Genomic DNA, 21,699 nt, shown 5'->3' with positions numbered 1-21,699 from the left:
AAATATCCCATCTGTGTGCTGCCTTGGGACGATAAGGAAATGTTAGGTGTAATGTCTTTCCAGTTATACGGTATAATGTACAGTATATATGTTAGGTGTAATGTCTGTCCATGTTATACGGTATAATGTACAGTATGTGTTATACGGTATAATGTACAGTATATATGTTAGGTGTAATGTCTGTCCATGTTATACGGTATAATGTACAGTATATATGTTAGGTGTAATGTCTGTACATATTATATGGTATAATGTACAGTATATATGTTAGGTGTAATGTCTGTCCATGTTATACGGTATAATGTACAGTATATGTGTTAGGTGTAATGTCTGTACATATTATACGGTATAATGTACAGTATATATGTTAGGTGTAATGTCTGTCCATGTTATACAGTATAATGTACAGTATATATGTTAGGTGTAATGTCTGTCCATGTTATACGGTATAATGTACAGTATATGTGTTAGGTGTAATGTCTGTACATATTATACGGTATAATGTACAGTATATATGTTAGGTGTAATGTCTGTCCATGTTATACGGTATAATGTACAGTATATATGTTAGGTGTAATGTCTGTACATGTTATACGGTATAATGTACAGTATATATGTTAGGTGTAATGTCTGTCCATGTTATACAGTATAATGTACAATATATATGTTAGGTGTAATGTCTGTCCATGTTATACGGTATAATGTACAGTATATATGTTAGGTGTAATGTCTGTCCATGTTATACGGTATAATATACAGTATATATGTTAGGTGTAATGTATGTCCATGTTATACGGTATAATGTACAGTATATATTTTAGGTGTAATGTCTGTACATGTTATACGGTATAATGTACAGTATATATGTTAGGTGCAATGTCTGTCCATGTTATACGGTATAATGTACAGTATATATGTTAGGTGCAATGTCTGTCCATGTTATACGGTATAATGTACAGTATATATGTTAGGTGTAATGTCTGTCCATGTTATACGGTATAATGTACAGTATATATGTTAGGTGTAATGTCTGTCCATGTTATACGGTATAATGTACAGTATATATGTTAGGTGTAATGTCTGTCCATGTTATACGGTATAATGTACAGTATATATGTTAGGTGTAATGTCTGTCCATGTTATACGGTATAATGTACAGTATATATGTTAGGTGTAATGTCTGTCCATGTTATACGGTATAATGTACAGTATGTTAGGTGTAATGTCTGTCCATGTTATACGGTATAATGTACAGTATGTGTTATACGGTATAATGTACAGTATATATGTTAGGTGTAATGTCTGTCCATGTTATACGGTATAATGTACAGTATATATATTAGGTGTAATGTCTGTACATGTTATACGGTATAATGTACAGTATATATGTTAGGTGTAATGTCTGTCCATGTTATACGGTATAATGTACAGTATACATATTAGGTGTAATGTCTGTCCATGTTATACGGTATACTGTACAGTATATATGTTAGGTGTAATGTCTGTCCATGTTATACAGTATAATGTACAGTATATATGTTAGGTGTAATGTCTGTCCATGTTATACGGTATAATGTACAGTATATATGTTAGGTGTAATGTCTGTCCATGCTATACGGTATAATGTACAGTACATATGTTAGGTGTAATGTCTTTCCATGTTATACAGTATAATGTACAGTATATATATTAGGTGTAATGTCTGTACATGTTATACGGTATAATGTACAATATATATGTTGGTTATAAGGCATAAACATACACTTCACCTCGCATACAGTTAATATACATATACACTACACATGGCCTCTTCAGTATAAAAAACATTGTCGCATCTTTCTATATTTGAACCTCCCGCTTACCGTCCGTATGTTCCACTCACATGGTCACATGGTCCGCTGATAGCAGAGTCATGTGACAGCGACGTCATCAAGGTCCTTTCCGTGAGGATGCGAGTGAGCTGCATGTACCGAAGTCACGTGTGCTTACTGTGCTGAGTCTGTAGACGGATAGAGTCGGGAGGTGCGCGTTATCCGCCGGTGTCCAGCATGAGGGTGGTGGCGCTTATTAGGTGATTCATTCCTCCCTGCAGAACAGAACAAACCTATATTGCACCTGTTGTAGACATCCTGCAGCTTCCAGCAGCTTAGGGACAACAAGTACCAGCATGACGTCCGTGCATTAAAGGGACACTCCCCTAAGTCTTGCAACATATTCAGTGTTCGGTCCAGTTATGTCGCCGTTGTACACCTGATGGACTGTCCCCCGCACATGAGCACATCTCTCCTGTCTGTATCATCTAGAAGTAATGACAGCTCTTGTTTTATTAGCTGCTGATATTTGTAATAAATACAAAAGTCTCCAGCCTGTGACCCTCCAGCTGTTTCAAAACTATTAACTCCCAGCTTACCTAGACAGCAATAGCCTTTTAGCACATTCTGATAGTTGTAGTTCTACAACAGCTTGAGATCTGTTATCACTGCTTTAGAATATTAAAGGGGTACTCTGGCGCTTAGACATCTTATCCCCTATCCAAAGGATACGGGATAAGATGCCTGATCGCGGGGGTCCCACCGCTGGGACCCCTGTGATCTTGCGCTCAGCACCCCAGTTAAAATCAACTGTCACGCCCCCTCCCATAGGCTTGCATTGTGGGGCGGAGAGTGGGGTCACACGGGGGCGGAGGCTTGACGTCATACCCCGCCGCCGGTCCCGTGGTCGCCGGTAATCAGACCCAGAGCGAACATGCTCCGGGGATTGATATTAACTGGGGTGCTGCATGCAAGACGTCCCCAGTGGCGGGACCCCCGTGGTCAGGCATCTTATCCTTTGGATAGGGGATAAGATGTCTAAGCACCGGAGTACCCCTTTAATGCATGTTGCCAGCCTGCTCTTCTGTGAACCCCAGTGCCATAGAAAGCCCAACATTTGTCTAAACCAGCGTTTTCCAACCAAAGTGTCTCCATCTGTTGTGAAACTACAACTCTCAGCATGCCCAGACAGCCCTTTTGTAGTTTTGCTACAGCTGGAGGCACCCTGGTTGGGAAGCACTTATAACCACTGCAGGTGACAAGTGGAGTCATTGTCATAGCTTTTAATTATTTATATTGTCTAAATTTCAGTGGTGGGAAGGACAGCTGCTACAACATGATGCAATGTGTCATGACCGGTCATCAGATCGTTGCCTTGGCCAATCTTAAGCCACCGGAGAATGCAGGTAAGAGCTGGTCAGTTGTATACAGCCACCGGTAGGGCTGGGCGGTATACTGGTTCATACCGAATACCGAAATTTTTGTGCTGCAGGATATGAATTTGAACCCATACCGCAATACCGGTTTGGCCCCTCCCCCTCGGGAATGAATTAATCAGCCCAGCGCTGCGCTGTCCCCACATCAGGGAACTAATCCTATGTTAATCCTATTATTAGCCCAGCCCAGCGCTGTCCCCATCAGGGTACTACTCACGTGTCACCCACCTGCACTGCCTTCCTCGTCCTGATTGTTGCGGCCGCCGGCACCGACACTCTATACCAGTGGTCTCCAACCTGCGGACCTCCAGATGTTGCAAAACTACAACTCCCAACGTGCTGGGAGTTGTAGTTTTGCAACATCTGGAGGTCCGCAGGTTGGAGACCACTGCTCTATACTGTACGCTATGCCCGGGCTGCAAAAAATAAACAAAATAAACTTTAACTCACCTCTCGTTGGTCCGGTACCGGCCTCACTTGTTTCCTGGTGACGGGAATGTCGGAGAGCTGTCAGCCTATCACCTGCTGCAGTGATGTTCCGCCTCGGCCGTTAATAGGCTGAGCGCACTGTCATGTAAGAAGCCGGCTCCTTACATGACAGTGGGCTAAGCCTATCACCGGCCGAGGCGGAACATGGCTGCGGCCGGTGATAGGCTGACGGCTGCCCGACGTAGGTGCGTTAAAGTTTATTTTATTTACCTTTTGCAGCCCGGGCATAGGGATACCGCACAGTATAGAGTGCCAGCGCCGGCAACAAACAGGAAGAGGAGGGCAGCGCATGCGGGTGATATGTGTGTATTTACCCCGATGGGGATGTGGGCTGATAATTAATATTGGGGGGGCTAGGAAATACCATTATATACCATGGAACCGCCAAAAGTTTAAAAAATACCGTGATACACGCATTTGGTCATACCGCCCAGCCCTAGCCACCATTGTAATATGAGGAGGATGCCGAGGAGAAACCTATCTGGAGCCATGGGAACTGAAGGAAGTCACCCGTGGGAGCTGTGTTGCAGTAATCATCCATGTTCATGAGACTTATGGAGCTTATTCCTCGGCAGATGTGCACACAATAAGGGCCCATAGACACAGTAAATTCTGCAGTAAATTTCCTCAGCAGATTCACACAGTCCGGAATCGGCTCTTATTTTGCCACAGAATGAAGCATTAGAAATCAAAGTCCTATTGACTAATGTGCCTTTCTGTGAGATTCCCGTGAAAGTATAAACCTTTTCATTCTTTAGGCAAAATCAGTAACCGCAATGAGGGACATTCATCAATGTTTGCTTATGTATTCTTTTTTTTAGTAATTTTTTCCTTACTTTTTTTTTGCTTATGTGCAACGTATTTATCAACTGGTTTCAGCCTGTTGATAATTTTCTTTCACGTAAGCAATTTTTCCTTTTTTACTTTGGTAGTAGCTTTTTCTGCTCCATGTTTGAGCTGGAGTAAATTTAGTCAATTTTTAACGCTGTTGCGACTTTTTTTTGCGCAGTTGCGACTGTCGCAGTTAATAAATACCTGACTACCCGTAGTCCATTTTAAAATTATTACTACATAGTAAATTTTAGGAAAACTTGCTTTTCTCGCTTTCCAGTAAAAATGTCGCACGAAAAATCGTGTAGTCGCAGTTGCGACAATTTTGCGACAATTATAGTAAAGAAAACCTGACTAAACCCGTTGATAAATGTCCATAAATGTAACTTCCACTATGAAACGTCTGTAGTGTGTACTGAGCAGCAGAATCCCCTTGAGATCAAAGTGGGATTCTTCTGCAAGCAGATTATTGATAGTATGCACGGGCCCTTGGGGTATATTCACACATGGTGGATTTGTAGTAGAGATTTCTGCAACTTTAAATCACTTTTATTTATTAATTTTAGCAAGAATTGCCCAGTGTAAACATACCCTTACTCATAGGCAAGGTGTCCCTTATTAGTTTAGCTGCGCGCCTCTGTACCCTTGCATAACTTCACATTGAACCTCATTTGCCAATTGAATGCCCCCACACTCAGTCTATCCAAGTCTGCTTTGTAACTTATGCACACCCATAAACTGGACGGTGCTACAAAGCTTGGTGTCTAATGCAAAGATAGAAACAAACCTGGTAATCACAACTTCTATATTGTCAATAAATAAGTTAAATGGGTGCTGTCAGGTACAAAAACTATTTATATGTTGTGCCAAGGGTGTGGAAATTAAAAGGAAAAAAAAATAAAGAGACTTGTCCAAGGGACTAAAACAAAACACAATCTACTTGTCCCTCATGAAAATCCACTTCAAAATATTTCAAGCAGAATAGTACGTAAATAAGGTCTTTATTAGTTTCTGCAGTTTAGTTTTTTATAGTAGCCATAACTCTTATTTTTCCATCAATAGACCCATATGAGGGCTGGGCTTGTTTTTTGCGGGACCGATTGTACTTTTGTTATGACACCTTTCATTTTCATAACTTATGTTCCGAAACCAAAAAAAAAAAATGTAAACTTTTTTTTTTTTAAGTACTCTTTATGAGGAGGAATCATCAGATTCCCATACATATCAGTGCAGTTCTGTTGAACTCCATTGATCTGTGTTCAATTACAGATCCACAGCAGCCATGGAAGGAGAGGTAAGCCCTCCGGCAACCTCCACAGTGGATCATGCCCCCCCATGATTGCTCTGCAGGGGGGGGGGGGATCCACCCCACTAGACCACCAGGGATGGTTATAAAATCCCTTTAGATGTCGGCTGTTAGCGGGGGCCCCCAGCTATTGATATCAGCTGGAGGCCACCTGGTATGGAGCGGGCACGAGTCAGGAGCCCTCTACATGCACCCTGATCGCCGGCATTATAAAAATAAAGGGGGAAGTCAGTCCGGCCCTGCTTGCCCGATACAGGGCTACATGTGTCGGGCGATAGGATTTCCACATCCCTGATTGTGCATCTTGGCAAAACATTAACCTTTCTAATATACTTCATAAGATAATTTTATTTCCTTTTTATAGAAATCTTGGCTTATAAAATCATGGCTTTGTCCAAGCTGAAGCACAGGCATGGACAAAGTCCAGTAAGTGAGGATGGGCTAGCACTTCTTTGTGCTCTCTCCTGTCTGATAGGACAGGAGAGAGCACAGATGAGTACTATCAGGCAGGAGAGAGCACAGAGGAGTGCTAGCCCACCCTCACTTAGTAACATAGTTCATAAGGTTGAAAAGACCGGAGTCCATCAAGTTCAACCTATATCCATAATGAGTCCCTGCTTAGTTGATCCAGAGGAAGGCAAAAAACCCTCATACTAGAGGTAAAAATTCCATCCCGACTCCAAATATGGCAGTCAAAATAAATCCCTGGATCAACATTCTGTCCCTATAAATCTAATATACATAACCAGCAATGTTATTACTCTCCAAAAATGCATCCGGACCCCTTTTATACTCTTTTACAGAGTTCACCATGACCACCTCCTCAGGCAGAGAATTCCACTGTGTCACTGCCTTTACAGTAAAGAACCCCCGTCTGTGCTGGTGTAGGAACCTTCTTTCCTCTAAACGTAGAGGATGCCCCCTTGTTATAGATACAGTCCTGGGTATAAATAGATCATGGGAGAGATCTCTGTACTGTCCCCTGATATATTTATACATAGTTATTAGGCCTCCCCTAAGTCTTCTTTTTTCTAAACTAAATAACCCTAATTCTGATAATCTTTCTGGGTACTGTAGTCCTCCCATTCCCCGTATTACCCTGGTTTCCCGTCTTTGAACCCTCTCCAGCTCCACTATATCTTTCTTGTACACTGGTGCCCAGTACTGTACACAGTATTCTATGTGTGGTCTGACTAGTGATTTGTACAGCGGTAGAATTATTTCCTTGTCGTGGGCATCTATGCCCCTATTGATGCACCCCATGATTTTATTTGCCTTGGCAGCAGCTGCCAGACACTGGTCACTACAGCTAAATTTACTATTAGCTAAGAATCCGAAGTCCTTTTCCATGTCAGTCGTCCCAAGTGTTCTCCCATTTAATACATAATCCCAGCCCGGATTTTTCTTCCCCATGTGCATTACCTTACATTTATCAGTGTGGAACCTCATCTTCCACTTCTCCGCCCAAACCTCCAACCTATTCAGATCCATTTCTAACAGTGCACAGTCCTCTATTGTATTGACCCTAATAAATATATTAAAGAACATCTGCAGCATTACAATCACTTATCCCCTATCCTCAAGATAGGGGATAAGTGTTTGATCGCAGGGGGTCCGACCGCTGGGACCCCCTGTGATCTCCTGTATGGGGCCACGGCTGTCCCGTGCAGGGGGCGTGCCAGCCGCAGCATGACGTTGCGGCCGCCACCCCTCCACCATACATCTCTATGGGAGAGGCGGGGAGGCAGCATTCGTGCCTCCCCGCATCCCCCATAGAACTGTATGGGGACGGGGAGGAGACGGGGCGTCACCATCAACCTCTAGGTCGACGCTACGCGCCTTAGCGCTCACCATGAGCGCTTATGGCGGCGCCCCGTTAGGGAGATCGGGGGGTCCCAGCGGTCGGACCCCCCGCGATCAAACACTTATCCCCTATCCTGTGGATAGAGGATAAGTGTAATGCCTCTGCAGTTGTCCTTTAAATAGTATAGGACCCAAAACTGACCCCTGTGGTACCCCACTAGTCAGTCATCCTGCACTTTGTTCATGCCTGTGCTTCAGCTTAGACAAAGCCATGATTTTATAAGCCATGATTTCTATGAAAAGGAAATAACATTTTCCTTAGGCTGGGATTTACACCACGTTTTTGCAATACAGTTCCCGTGTTAGGTTTTTGATGAAAAACTGATTCCACAAAAGCGGACTAAACTGTATCAAAACGTGTGTACAAATTATGTATACGGTTGAAAAAAGTATACGGTTTGAAAAATGATGTCCGGTTGCATCCGTTTTTGCAGAAAATAAAAAAGTTTTTTACTTTTCACTCCATTATGAATAAAGTTTCATTTGTTTGATTGAAATTCCAAGAAAAAAACTTTGGAGTTCACTGCGCCTGTGCAAAGTCAAAAACCGTATGATGCAAACTGAATGTAACCAAACGCACATACGATACTTCATGGTTCCCATTGACTCCCATGTTAAAAAAACGTATACGGTTTCAATACGGGTTTTCACCCAGAGCAAAAACTATGGTAAGCTATGGTTTTGGGAACGGGGAAAAAAACTTGACAAAACTGTACAAGATGCAAAACAGACACAACGGTTTTCAATATGGTTCCATACGGGTTTCAAATTGAAAACGTATACGGTAACTTTATTGTAAAAAAACGTGGTGTGAACCCATCCTAATAAAGTATATTAGAAAGGTTAATGTTTTGCCAAGATGTACAACATAAAAAAAGTTTTTGAATCTGACAGTGCCCATTTAAAGAATAGCGGACCCATTAGTGAACCCTGGGGTACACCACTAATAACCGGAGACCAATCAGTGTATAAATAATTGACCACCACTCCCTCGTGTAATAGCTCACACACCCTATAGTTATAAGCTTTTACAATGTCTATCATGTAGTTTGCCTTTTATATGTCTTTAATGTGAATGTTACAATGTAACAAAGTAATGTATCAAAGTACAGTATAACCTATGTATTAACATTTTATCTCTTAATCTGAATCCTTATTGTGTTATTTTTATCAGCAGGGGATGAATTGGACAGCTATATGTACCAGACAGTTGGCTACCAGGCACTTGATCTGTACGCAGAAGCCATGGCTTTGCCACTATACCGTGCTACCCTCAGTGGTTCTAGTTTAAACACAGCAAGAGGGTATACACCTAAAGAAGGAGATGAGGTTGAAGATCTTTACCGTTTGCTGAAATTGGTTAAGGCAAGTATTGTGTCCTATACCTTGTCTGCAGTGTGTGCTAAAGGTGACAATACAGCAAAGACATGTGGAAACTTTTGGATTTTTAGAAGCAAAACAACATATAAACAAAAAACAGTTTTCATCCATTTTTATTCACTTTTTTAGATTTTATTTTTTGTATTTGAATTTTTACTCCCGAAGTGTGTATCGAGGCAGCGGCAGTTGAGCTCTGCTACGAGAGCAGAGCGCTCATTCGCCAGCAGGCTCCCACATCCTAGTTAAGTGAGAATAAAGAAATTACCATATAACCATCATTGCAGGGGTGGGTATAGCGCTGCATTTTGAGGATTTAAGGAAAGGTGTGTCTTGACAAAGGAGATAGTGTAAGGAGTGGGGAAGAGGTAGAGGAGTGGGGGTGTGGCTGAAGTCGGCCAAAGGCAGGCAGCATGTCTGCATAGAGACCATAGGAGCTTGTAAATGAATTGATTGATTGACAGCTTAGACTGCTTTGTACTGCTCTTTGACATTCTCAGTGCTGCTGCTGTTTTCAAAGATGTATATAGAGACGTACATGAGTAGGCTCCCCTGTTCTGTGTGTTTACAATTCATGGGAGACTTTATAGCAGCTAGTCTATTAGTCCATTAGCTCAGGGACAAGTGAAAATCTGAGGTAAAGCCTGCAGAGTGAAAAATGTCATATACAAGTTATATAATGGCCAAAAATAGCGCTATTTCTCGTGTACAAATGCTGCTTATCCTGAAAAGATACAGGTATGCTTTAGAGTAGCAACATTAAATTTTAAAGGCCTATGAGACATGGTTAAGATGGGTGAGGACAGTAGTCGCAGCAGTCCTCAATGATAATATCCAGCCCTCACGTGCAGTTCTTAGTATGCTGAAAACAAGATCAATTTTAGATCTAAAGATAGCTGTAGACATGACATTCTCACGTATATGATGACTGACAGACCATCACACAATTCTTCAATTGAGGGAATCTGTGATTGGACCAGAAGGACTTCAGCCCATCTGTTTTTTTTATTGTTTTCTCAACGATAAGCAGCACTTATCTTTGGGGAAACCTTGGAACAAGTTCTCAGTTTTCCACAATTGAAATCAGTGGTCTGTCTGTGTAGAACAGTCACATGTCTGGTCCTCCAATAGTTGAAGCCTCTTCTATTAATTCAGAATTCTTTCACTAAGTATTTAAAAGTCAGTTTTATTTTAAACCAGATGCCCCCTCTAGACAGACAGTTAGGTGGGTATTCTGCAGGATATGTCATAAATATCTTATGGATGCAGGTCCCACTTCTGTCTCCAGAACAAGGGGCCCTTGTTTTGGAGAGTTTTGCCTGGTGAGGTAGCTGATGTGAATTGAGAGCCATGCATTATTGGGGAGGGGCTCAACTCCAGAGATATGTGTAAGTACCAGAGGGGGGTTCTGTGTCTAGATGGAAATATTCCTTTAAAAGTTGAGTTCCTACTATCCTATTTCACACACAAAAGTTTGATTTAGGGTACAGCCATATGCAGTGTAAATGTTGCAGGTTTTCTGCTGTGGAAAGTTCACACCATTTTGGCAACTAAATCTACAGCGGAAACTCTGCACCAAATTATGCATGTTTTGGTGTACATTCTGTCAGTTAAATAGGTATTCCAGAGCTCTCAAGATCTTCATATAATGCTGAGGAACTATAGAAAAAAAAGCTATACTGCAATAGGTCTGCATTTTGTGAACATACTCAAATGAAAACCTTTCCATCTTTCCACATAGCAATCAATCACAGCTCATCTTTTATTGTACCAGATTTCTGATTGGTTGCTGTGGGCAACTAAAACAGTTTTACTTTTAGACAGTTCGATAAATCTGGGTTTGAAAATCCACATTTAGAGATTGTTCTTCAGATTGCGTGTTTCAAAGTCTGCAACACTGCTGCATATTTTCTGCAGCTGATTTTGCTACACCTTGACTTCAATGGGTAGGAAAGTACGCAGCGAAATAGGGCACGTGTGACCCTACCACAATGGCTTGTTCACACAAAATTGGATTTAATTGTAGGTTTCCCGCTGCGTGCTTGAAAGGGGGCGGGCTCTCTTCGGCTGTCCGCAGGAGATTTTCGTTTACGGAATTTCTGATGCGCAAAATCCGCCACAAGCCCTGTTGAAGTCAATAGGGTCTGCAGCGGATTGTCCGCAGCGGAAATTCTGCAGAGGAAAATCTGCTGTGGACAGCCGCAGAGAACCCGCCCCCTTTCAAGCACGCAGTGGGAAACCTGCAAATAACGAGCCCTAATAATGTGTTTCAAAATCTCCATTGATATATATGGGGATAATCTGTAATAAATCTGCAGTGTTTACAACAAAAAACTAGACACGCTGTGAATTTGAAATCCACACTGCATGTTAATATCTGCAAGGATATTGGGTTAGTTTTTTCAACAACGTGTGGATGAGATTTTTTAAATCTCATTCACTGGGGAAAATCTACCTTACTGGATATATGTTTAGATATTAAACCCATAAGAGCCACTTGCAGCACACACTGAATTTCAATAAAAATATATTTTATTAGCTTACATTAAAAATATACACAGGACACAATCACATATATACAAAAAACAGGTTTAAAAAGACAGCAGCAACTGAAAAACGGGCGGCCCTGTGGGTACAGACACAATGCCAATGGAGTACATGGAAGTGCAATTGCTTCCCGTAACATGTAAATACAAAATGGGATACAAATCACACTGTCCACTCAGGAAGCAATACTGATTGACAATCAATTTCACATGCTTTAGTCCAGGTCTGGGAGGACATCCCTCAGGAGACCATCCTCCATCTCATCAGGAGCATGGGCAGGCATTGTAGGGAGGTCATACGGGCACGTAGAGGCCACACACACTACTGAGCCTCATTTTGACTTGTTTTAAGGACATTACATAAAGTTGGATCAGCCTGTAGTGTGGTTTTCCACTGTGATTTTGAGTGTGACTCCATATCTAGACCTCCATGGGTTGATAAATTTGATTTTCATTGATAATTTTTGTGTGATTTTGTTGTCAGCACATTCAACTATGTAAAGATGAAAGTATTTCATACGATTAGTTCATTCAGATCTAAGATGTGTTATCTTAGTGTTCCCTTTATTTTTTTGAGCAGTGTACATCACAGAAACCAATACCCACATAAAGAAGCAGTCAAGTCCCCATACAGGACGCTCACCACTACAACCATTTTGGATATAATGATGCTTTAAGAAGAAGGGTCATATCCGAAATGGTCGTAGCCTCTTGGCCACAAAATCAGTTCTATAAAATGTAACTTTTAATCGTGCATACTAGGGATCGACCGATATCGTTTTTTTAGGGCCGATACCGATAATCGGTAGAGGTTAGGGCCGATAGCCGATAACTTATACTGATATTCCGGTATAAGTTATCGGCTATTTATCCCCCTGCGACACCGCTGCAGATCATTGATTTAAAGCGGGCGCTTTAAATCAATGCACTGCAGTAGCTTTTGCGGTGCCATAGGCCGCCGCCGCTACCACCCGCTTCTCTCCCCTACCTGTCAGGGTGGTCCGGGCCATCCATCCTTCCTGTAGTGTCCTGCGGCATTCCGGGTGGAGGGTGAACCGGTCCGGGCTGTCCTTCTTCTCCCGGGTCATCTTCTCCACTCCGGGCAGGCTCCGGCCTAGTAGCGCAGCATAGACGCCGCTGTGCAGTGACGCCCGTGCGCAGCGACACACCTGACGTCACGGCATAGCGGCGTCTATGCAGCGTACTAGGCCGGAGCCTGCCCGGAGTGGAGAAGATGACCCCTGGAGAAGGACAGCCCGGACCGGTTCACCCTCCACCCGGAACGCCCCCGGACACTACAGGAAGGATGGATGGCCCGGACCACCCCCATTACGGGTAAGTTTCTTTTTTTTTATTGACTCGGAGGGTGGGGGAGGGGCCCGACCGGTATAGCGGTAAAAAAAACGGTATCCGGTTCATACCGGTATAGCGCCCAGCACTACGGTGGGGGGTGCGATGCGGTGCGTTGGGGGGGGGGGGGCGGTCGCGGTGCGGCCGGTCGGGGGGGGGGGGCGGTGTGGGGGTCGGGGCATTATCGGCTTATCGGCAAGGTAATTGCCGATACCGATAATGCCCAAAATCGTGATTATCGGCCGATAAGATCGGCCATACCGATAATCGGTCGATCCCTAGTGCATACTAATATACAAGTGAGTAATTCACAAATTTAAAATCACAGTTTCATACTCTGACGGTCCCCACTTATGTTTTGTCCCTGAAGCCAGTAATATATATTTGGGCAGTGAAGCAAACGCAAGGTAGAGTTCTGCCGGTTTCACAGTTGGGAAATATGTAGGAGATCTCAAAGTCACTATAAGCTAATATAAAAGCCATAGCGGGCTTGTGTAATGGGGTACAAACTGCAGATGCACCAATCTCTTTTCGGATTTTCAGGAACACACAATTAGTTGAATGATGTATAAGTATCAAAAATAAACATGTATGGATTTATAATAGATGTGTTGTATAGGGACAGGGACAGCACCCCTGAGGAAGTCACCCTCAGGACGATGCTCATTACCGTCTGCCCTCCGCTCCCTTTCTTCCAGGTTTTTTGTACATTAGACAGATAGATGGGCTTGAGCCACATGGCCATTACATTATAATACTACAATCACAGGATTGTTGGGACATTCATATTGCTATGTTAGTCTTGCATATTTGTAAGCATAGTCCGTTACCTGGTTGTATGATTATGTATGTTCTGTAGGGGGGCCTGTATTATTGCCTATAAAGGGGGAACGGACATTCTTGTGGAGGTTTTGTTTTTACCCGTCTGGTTGTGAGAGTTTTTTTTTTTTTTTGGGGGGGGGGGGGGTTGTCGGGTTCTTCTCACCTTTTCTTCCCTCATTTTATATTGTTTTTAACTGTTTGTATGCCTTTCATATCTATCCATGTAAATATTTTTGCTTACCAATAAAGATTGTTGTTTTTGTTACACATAGCCTTCAATTACACCACAAACCTACACCAGACCTGGCTTACACAAATGCCTGTAGTTTCAAAAAGCCGCACAAAAGTCGCGTTCTGAAATTATGCTTCACAAAAATATGTACTAGCCGCATATTTATCACAGGCCCTGCACCATTTAATAAATTTGGTGCTTGTACGCTCCAACTACACTATCAAAACCTGTGTATACACTGACTGATATATATCCCCCAATGTGTGTGACTTTCTTATTTAAAATAAGTCTTCTGGGTGAAGTAATAGTAGGAGTGCCTTGTGCACCCATATAGTGTCAATGTAAGAGAATAGTCCATGACACATTTCTCTACCTAAAGGAGTTCCCTGTGTGGTCACTTTAGTTTCCATAAGTTTGTGCCTGGTGCACCAATATAATAAGACTTTATACTGAACTGCTTTCATCATGTGCAATGGTCTACAATTACCGTATATACTCGAGTATAAGCCGACCCGATTATAAGCCGAGGCCCCTGTCACGATCACACCCTATCGGTCCAGCCAAGACATTAGAGAGAGTGTGATGGTGCAAGGGTTAAAGCCGCCAGACCTCTGGGTATCCACTACTAGTCCCAGCAAGTCACCAAATTAACCCTTAGATAAACGTGTTTCCACCAGAGCTGCCTTCAGAAAGGGGAACTCCTATGTTTAGAGATCAAAGACCAGAGCTGATTAATTAAACATTTAATCTGATAAAACATACATACATTGTGACATACAGTTACAAAAATATGAAAGAGTTTAGCAAGGCAAAAATGAAGTCCTTACAGCATTATGATATAGCAGTCCATGAGAGTGAGTTCCAGCTGTTCTTAGGATGGACTTGTCAGCTTGTTGCACAGCCTTGAACAACAGTTGAGTCCCGCATTTTAAGTCTTATCTGCTTCTTTGGAGGGAAACTCCATTCCCCCCCTCCCCTCTGATCCCACCAGGTGGGGCATCTCTCTTCCTGACCCCTTATCTCTTTGATTATATGATGAGACCAGAGTGCATGACTTCAAAGGAGATACAAACAAACAAACAAACAGCCAGACCCCCCAATAAAATGCAATACACAAAAAACAAAGGATACACCGTCTGAATGACCCGTCACCCATGTCTTATTAAACACATGTATGTTTCCATAATCAGGGAAATACATCATTCACCCCCCCCCCCCCCCCCCCTTCATCATCACTGCCTGTCAATCCCTTTATCAGTGGTCTTCAACCTGCGGACCTCCAGATGTTGCAAAACTACAACTCCCAGCATGCTGGGAGTTGTAGTTTTGAAACCTCTGGAGGTCCGCAGGTTGAAGACCACTGCGGCCTTCGTCATCATCCAGACCCCCCCTTTAGTTTTCTACTCACCTCCCCTCGGTGGGAAGGAAGGGTGATCTGGTCCGGGCCATCTATGCTGCAGGGACCGTCCGGTGGGGAGGGTTAGTCGTTCCGGTCTGTCCATTTTCACCGGGGGGGGGGCCCTCTTCTCCGCGCTCTGGGCCCGGCCCCGGACTAGTGATGTTGCCTTGACGACGACGCACAGGGACAGAGGGGAGGTGAGTAGAAAACTAAAGGGGGGGTCTGGATGATGACAAAGGCCGCAGTGGTCTTCAACCTGCGGACCTCCCAGAGGTTTCAAAATTACAACTCCCAGCATGCCCGGACAGCAGATGGCTGTCCTGGCATGCTGGGAGTTGTAGTTTTGCAACATCTGGAGGTCCGCAGGTTGAAGACCACTGACAGGGGGAGAGTTCACTCAAGTATAAGCCGAGGGGGGCGTTTTCAGCACAAAAAATTGTGCTGAAAAACTCTGCTTATACTCGTGTATATATGGTAGATGTAAAGATACAATACAACTGTGCAACCATTGTGTACTATCCGAATACTACTCATTTCACTTTAAAAAGCAAATATTGGTCAGCATATCCTACACAACTTTTTCATATAACAAGTACACAGGTGCACGCTGCTGCGGCTGAACTACAAGTACAAACAAAAGAATCACAGCAATTATTGCAATACTGCTATAGAGAAAACTAGAGGTTTTTAGCTTACCATTTGGCCAAAAGTGTGTACCATCCCACCACAATAAGGTGACCTCATTTGGGATGGACCCTACACTATAGATATGCCTCTCTTGGGGTAGCACTAAGTCTTCAGTTTTTTGGACATGTAAAATCCATCTTTTTCTCTATAGCAGTATTACAATGTAAAAAGTGTATATTACACATATATCTTAGCGCTAGCAGTGTGCTGCTGTCATTTTTTTGTTTGTACTCTACATATTGTACTTTACATATTGTCTGTATTTTCTGCCCAATTATACTGGCTTCAGGAACAAAACATATATGGAGACAGTCAGAGTATGAAACTGGTTTGAAATAAAATTTTCCATTGTATATTAGTACACACAATTAAAAATTAAGTTTTATAAAATAGATTTTTTGGCTAAGAGGGTTGTAACCCCCTTCTGGGGTTAATAGTTGTTTTTAGTGTGATCCTAGCCGAACGCAGTCATTGTAACATTGCAAGACTGAGATTTCAGTTCGGTCTCCAATAGACGTCACAGCAAGGGGGCTCCTCAGTATTCATCAGTGGGCGGATGGGCATATCCGTGCACCTCGGGATTGAGTAACATCCCCAGTGCACCAAACAGGCTTATATGCTTAAGGAATTAATGTTTTCCCGTACAATGATGCTGCAAAAGGCCATAATAATGCTACCATTATGATCGCAGTGACATTTCTTGTTAGGCTATACCAGCAGGTTAGGATGTGCAAACACACCAAAGAATTTAAGGGGAAAAAATCGGCACAAAACACTGGGAATTGAGTCTAGTAGGAAATTTACTATGAACAAACTGTGTGTAGGCATCTTAAATATAAAAAGTATAGTGTTTTCATATATTATTTGCATATGTGATACAATAGAATAATATATGTGAGACAATTATTATATTTTTTTAAGCTGTTGTTGCTGTATATCTGATACATATGACCTCCGCTTAGCTGCCTCCTCTATTGTATTAATTTGAATTTATTGCTGGGACAGTCGTTTAGCATTTTATATACTGTCCAGGCCAGTTATACACTTTTAAGTCCTTTTCTTTTGTTCCTTTTCAGTGTTTGTATGCATTAAGTGACCGAAACATCAGAGGCTCCATTTCTCTCCCCGGGGTCAGAACCACTAACCCAAATGAAAGCCAAATGAGCGCTAATGAACAGTAATGACCGCTAATCCCTTCCATAAAGGATGTGGTCCAATTCTGAAGCAGTTAGTTGCTTGTTCAGCGCAGGCAGCACATGTTCTCTGTTCTTGTGCTCGGGTCTTATCTGTGATTATATATTGTTGTATGTAAGCGTCAAAGGCAGGCTGGGGTTGATGAATTACTGTTATTGCAGACTTCAGTAGCCAGTTTGATCTTTTTAGTAGCCTTGAACCCCCCCCCCCCCAATAAACAATCATGTTAAAGATTTAAAAATGTATGGGTGCCTTGTCCGGTGGGGGGGGGGGGGTCCTTATTCAGCCCTAACAATTCTTTTGGGGGAAAAAATCTTTTGAGGTCCAGCAGAATGCCAATCTGATATAGTTGTGTTGAATGTAAAATTAATACATCGATCCCTCAACTTACAATGGCCTCAACATACAATAGTTTCAACATACAATGGTCTTTTCTGGACCATCGTAAGTTGAAACCAGACTCAACATACAATGTACAGACAGTCCAGATCTGTGAAACGTGTCAATGGCTGGAAGAACCGACCAATCAAAATGGGCATTCATTGGTAAAACCCCTGTATTACTGAAGTGTATGCACTGACTGGTGTCTGGTAGCGCCCCCTACAGTACAGGGAGGTACTACAGGTTCTGTATACTTTACCTGTACCAGGGTTAGCTGCTCCTTTGGACACCAGGTGAGGGCGACTCCATTACTTTTTTAGGACACTGTGTACTGTATAGGATCCTGAAGAAGCTCCTGTCCTCTACATAGACCAGTGTTTCCCAAGCAGGGTGCCCCCAGCTGTTGCAAAACTACAACTCCCAGCATGCCCGGACAGCCAACGGCTGTCCGGGCATGCTGGGAGTTGTAGCTTTGCAACAGCTGGAGGCTCCCTGCTTGGGAAACACTGACATAGAAAGTGATTTACAGCTCCCAGCAGATCTTTCCTACTATTATATGTAAGGACTTGCTTTATCTATATTAATTATCTACTTATTTATCTTTAATTCTCACTTTTTCCTATTTTTGGATGACATTTTGGGCTTCAGAACCAATTACCAGGTCCTGGTCTCAACATACAATGGTCGTCCTGGAACCAATTAATATTGTAACTTGAGGGACCACTGTACAGAGTTTGATAAGCCAACACAAAAATGTGCCCCTTTCATGTAGCTTGTGTCTCTCCGCTCCGATTCTTGCCCGCTCCGCATGTATATAAGCTGCATGCCATCTTTGATGGAAAACCAGAGTTTAATACCCTTAATGCTCTAACTACAAGGCTGCCTATTTATGCTCATTTATGCTGCTCGACCTTTTATCAGACAGTAGAATGGATGTGGTTACCCACCTTCACGTAAAAAAAAAAAAAAATCTGTTATCTCATGTTACCAAAGCATTGTAGGAGTTAAGCTTTACCAGCAGTTTTGCCATAAGTAGCTTTCCTTTCCTTTTACCAAACGTTATGCAGCAGCGCCCCCTGCTGTAATTTATAGGACACATTTCTGCCTCTGGGAGGATAAACGATGGATGACCATTGCCTTGAGTGGAGAAAGAAGCTTGTTGGTTAGCTGCAAAATATTTTTAGCAGAACGCACACCTTGTAACAAAGAGATATCCAGTGCATATTACTACGATTGCAGTAGATATCATTGCACCTTCACAGAGTTGCCAAGTGTATTATGACCCTCTTGTTGATCAAGGATCATAGGCTCAGATCTTCTTTTCCCAGCACTGTTATATGTTTTGCCTGCACCGATTCTCCTTAAAGGAAATCTGTCATCAGAATCACCCGCACTAAACCTGTTACATAGGCTTGTAGTGCGGGTGATCCTGATTAAAACGCTTCTCACCTGGTTAAAAATGGTTCAGCGCTTCTTAAGATATCTATATTTTTAGTTTTCTGTTATTCCCTGGCTTGGGACTCAGTGGGAGGTGTTATCATCTGGGACTCGGCCACACGTCATTCTAGCTGGGCGGAGCGGCCGCCCGGCTCATGAATATTCATGAACTTATCCTCGTAGTCTAACTCCTTTTTCTAGGTCTGGTGGGGAGGGCCGCGCAAGCGCCGCGTTCCGTACACCCGGAAGCGGCGTTCTCCCCCCGGCTTTTCACTCATGCAGCCCGTCTTCTTACTTGTATTGGGCCGCAGCTCGAGTGAAGCCGGGGGGAGAACGCCGCTTCCGGGTGTACGGAACACGGCGCATGCGCGGCCCTTCCCACCAGACCTAGAAAAAGGAGTTAGACTACGAGGATAAGGTCATGAATATTCATGAGCCGGGTGGCAGCTCCGCCCAGCTAGAATGACGTATATCCGAGTTCCAGATGATAAGACCTCCCACTGAGTCCCAAGCCAGGGAATAACAGAAAACTAAAAATATAGATATCTGGAGAAGTGCTGAACCATTTTTAACCAGGTAAGAAGCGTTTTAATCAGGATCGCCCGCACTACAAGCCCGTGTAACAGGTTTAGTGCGGGTGATTCTGATGACAGATTTCCTTTAATGTTATTGATGAGAGAAGTGATAGTCTTGGTGCAGAGTAAACCATATCTGTGCCGTCCTCTGCCGGTCATGTGACAGTTGTCAGACGTGTGACATCAGATTGTTGCTCTCATACATTCTGAGACATTACACAAGCAATAGACAAGTCTTCCAAATATGTCACTGGATCCACCCCACGTCACCTGTTTTTACATCTTCCGTTTTTTTTTTTCTATATCCTTTCAATTATTTCTGCTATATTCTTAGCCCTAACTCCCATCTAATTGTGTCCTTTTATTTCTTCTCTGTCCGTTTTCCTCTCTCATTACATTCTCACTCTTTTCCTTCCTCCTCCCTTTTTTCTCACCCCCCCCCCTCCCTTTTACTCTTTGGGATGAAATCACTAAATTAAAGTCTGGTTTAATTAAAATAGTGATGAATGCAGATTGCATGGAACACAGACAGTAAAATACCGCCACACTGGCTAGGGACAGACTATAATTACAAGAGCGGAGCAGCAGGCCGTGGACCCGCTTCTCTCTTGACACTTACAGGAAATGCTCTATTAGCGGACATGCTTCTTTTAAGGAGAAGAAAGCAGATCCGTCAGGCGCTTAACTATTGGACCACTGGATTCTTAAGATAGTATGTGAGATAGTGTCCAAAACTAGTTCTTTAATATATATATATTTTCATTAGTTGTTGTTTTTTTTTCCTGAAAAAGATTTTAATTTTACTCATTTTGTTTTTGTTGATTTTTTTTTCCTGAAGGCAAATTTAAGTTAAACTGTCTAAATAATTTTCATTAGAAATTTCCCACCATTTACTGTAGATTTTGCAGAGTGGGTCTATGGCAGTCGCCTAGCTGTCACCTGGCTATTTAATTCCTGAATAGGAGGAAACAATTAGAGATCTATGGGGGAATTTATCAAGACTGGTATTACTAATGTCGTCCTGGTTCTCGTTGTCTGTGCACCATTGGTGGAAATCTATGCCGGCATTGAGTCAGAATTTTCTGCTGCAGATTTCAATGTAAACTAAATGACTGAGCACAGCTTCTAATCTGCAGTTATAAATCCTGCGCATCAAATCTGCGTTCGTGTGAACTTTACCACAAACTGCTACTGTGTGACTTAAAGGGGTACTCCGGTGGAAAACTTTTTTTTTTTTTAAATCAACTGGTACCAGACTGTTAAACAGATTTGTAAATTAGTGCATAAGAAAACAAAGAAAGGTCGGCACTCACCGGATTTCCAATTCAGCAGATTTTATTGCACATTACTGACAGCCGTAGTACAGTTCTAAGGGAGACGACGGATGGTACAAGGGGGGTACCACAGAGAGGCGACACCTGTGTTTCGCACTTAGTAGTGCTTCAACTTGGCCCGTTGAAGCACTACTAAGTGCGAAACACAGGTGTCGCCTCTCTGTGGTACCCCCCTTGTACCATCCGTCGTCTCCCCTAGAACTGTACTACGGCTGTGAGTAATGTGCAATAAAATCTGCTGAATTGGAAATCCGGTGAGTGCCGACCTTTCTTTGTTTTCTTATGCACTGATGTCATATTCTACGTGAGTCCGAGCACCACCGTATCCTCTCTCCGCTACAGCGACTTAGTGTCCATCCGCCTCCAGGTACAGAAGTCAGCAGTGCCGAACTACTCTTCTATACGAGATTTGTAAATTACTTCTGTTAAAAAATCTTAATCCCTCCAGTACTTATTAGCGGCTGTATACTACAGAGAAAATTATTTTCTTTTTGGATTTCTTTTCTGTAACGACCAGAGTGCTCTCTGCTGTCATCTCTGTTCATGTCGAGAACTGTCCAGAGTAGGAGAAAATACCCATGCTGCTCTGGACAGTTGCTAAAATGGACAGAGGTGTCAGCAGAGAGCAA

The 21,699-nt window shown here is 42.8% G+C and overlaps 1 protein-coding gene across 3 annotated transcripts in view; it reads left to right on the top strand.

Moving 5' to 3' along the window:
- Positions 1 to 1,917: 1,917 nt before the first annotated feature.
- Positions 1,918 to 21,699, top strand: part of LOC130295009 (zinc finger protein 770-like) — a 179,711-nt gene continuing 159,929 nt past the window's right edge. For 2 of the 3 annotated variants that reach the window (XM_056545185.1, XM_056545183.1), the window contains exons 1-3: positions 1,918 to 2,071; positions 3,123 to 3,217; positions 8,911 to 9,101. In XM_056545185.1, the coding sequence (XP_056401160.1) occupies positions 2,049 to 2,071; positions 3,123 to 3,217; positions 8,911 to 9,101 (309 nt within the window). In that variant the 5' untranslated portion in view covers positions 1,918 to 2,048. The remainder of the gene's footprint in view (positions 2,072 to 3,122; positions 3,218 to 8,910; positions 9,102 to 21,699) is intronic. The other variant, XM_056545184.1, reaches the window with a different exon arrangement.

Source organism: Hyla sarda, chromosome 11 (assembly GCF_029499605.1).
Source record: "Hyla sarda isolate aHylSar1 chromosome 11, aHylSar1.hap1, whole genome shotgun sequence".
NCBI classification, from domain to species: Eukaryota; Metazoa; Chordata; class Amphibia; order Anura; family Hylidae; genus Hyla; species Hyla sarda.
Note: the sequence above shows the minus strand (reverse complement) of the source record. Positions and strands in the feature narration are given on the sequence as shown.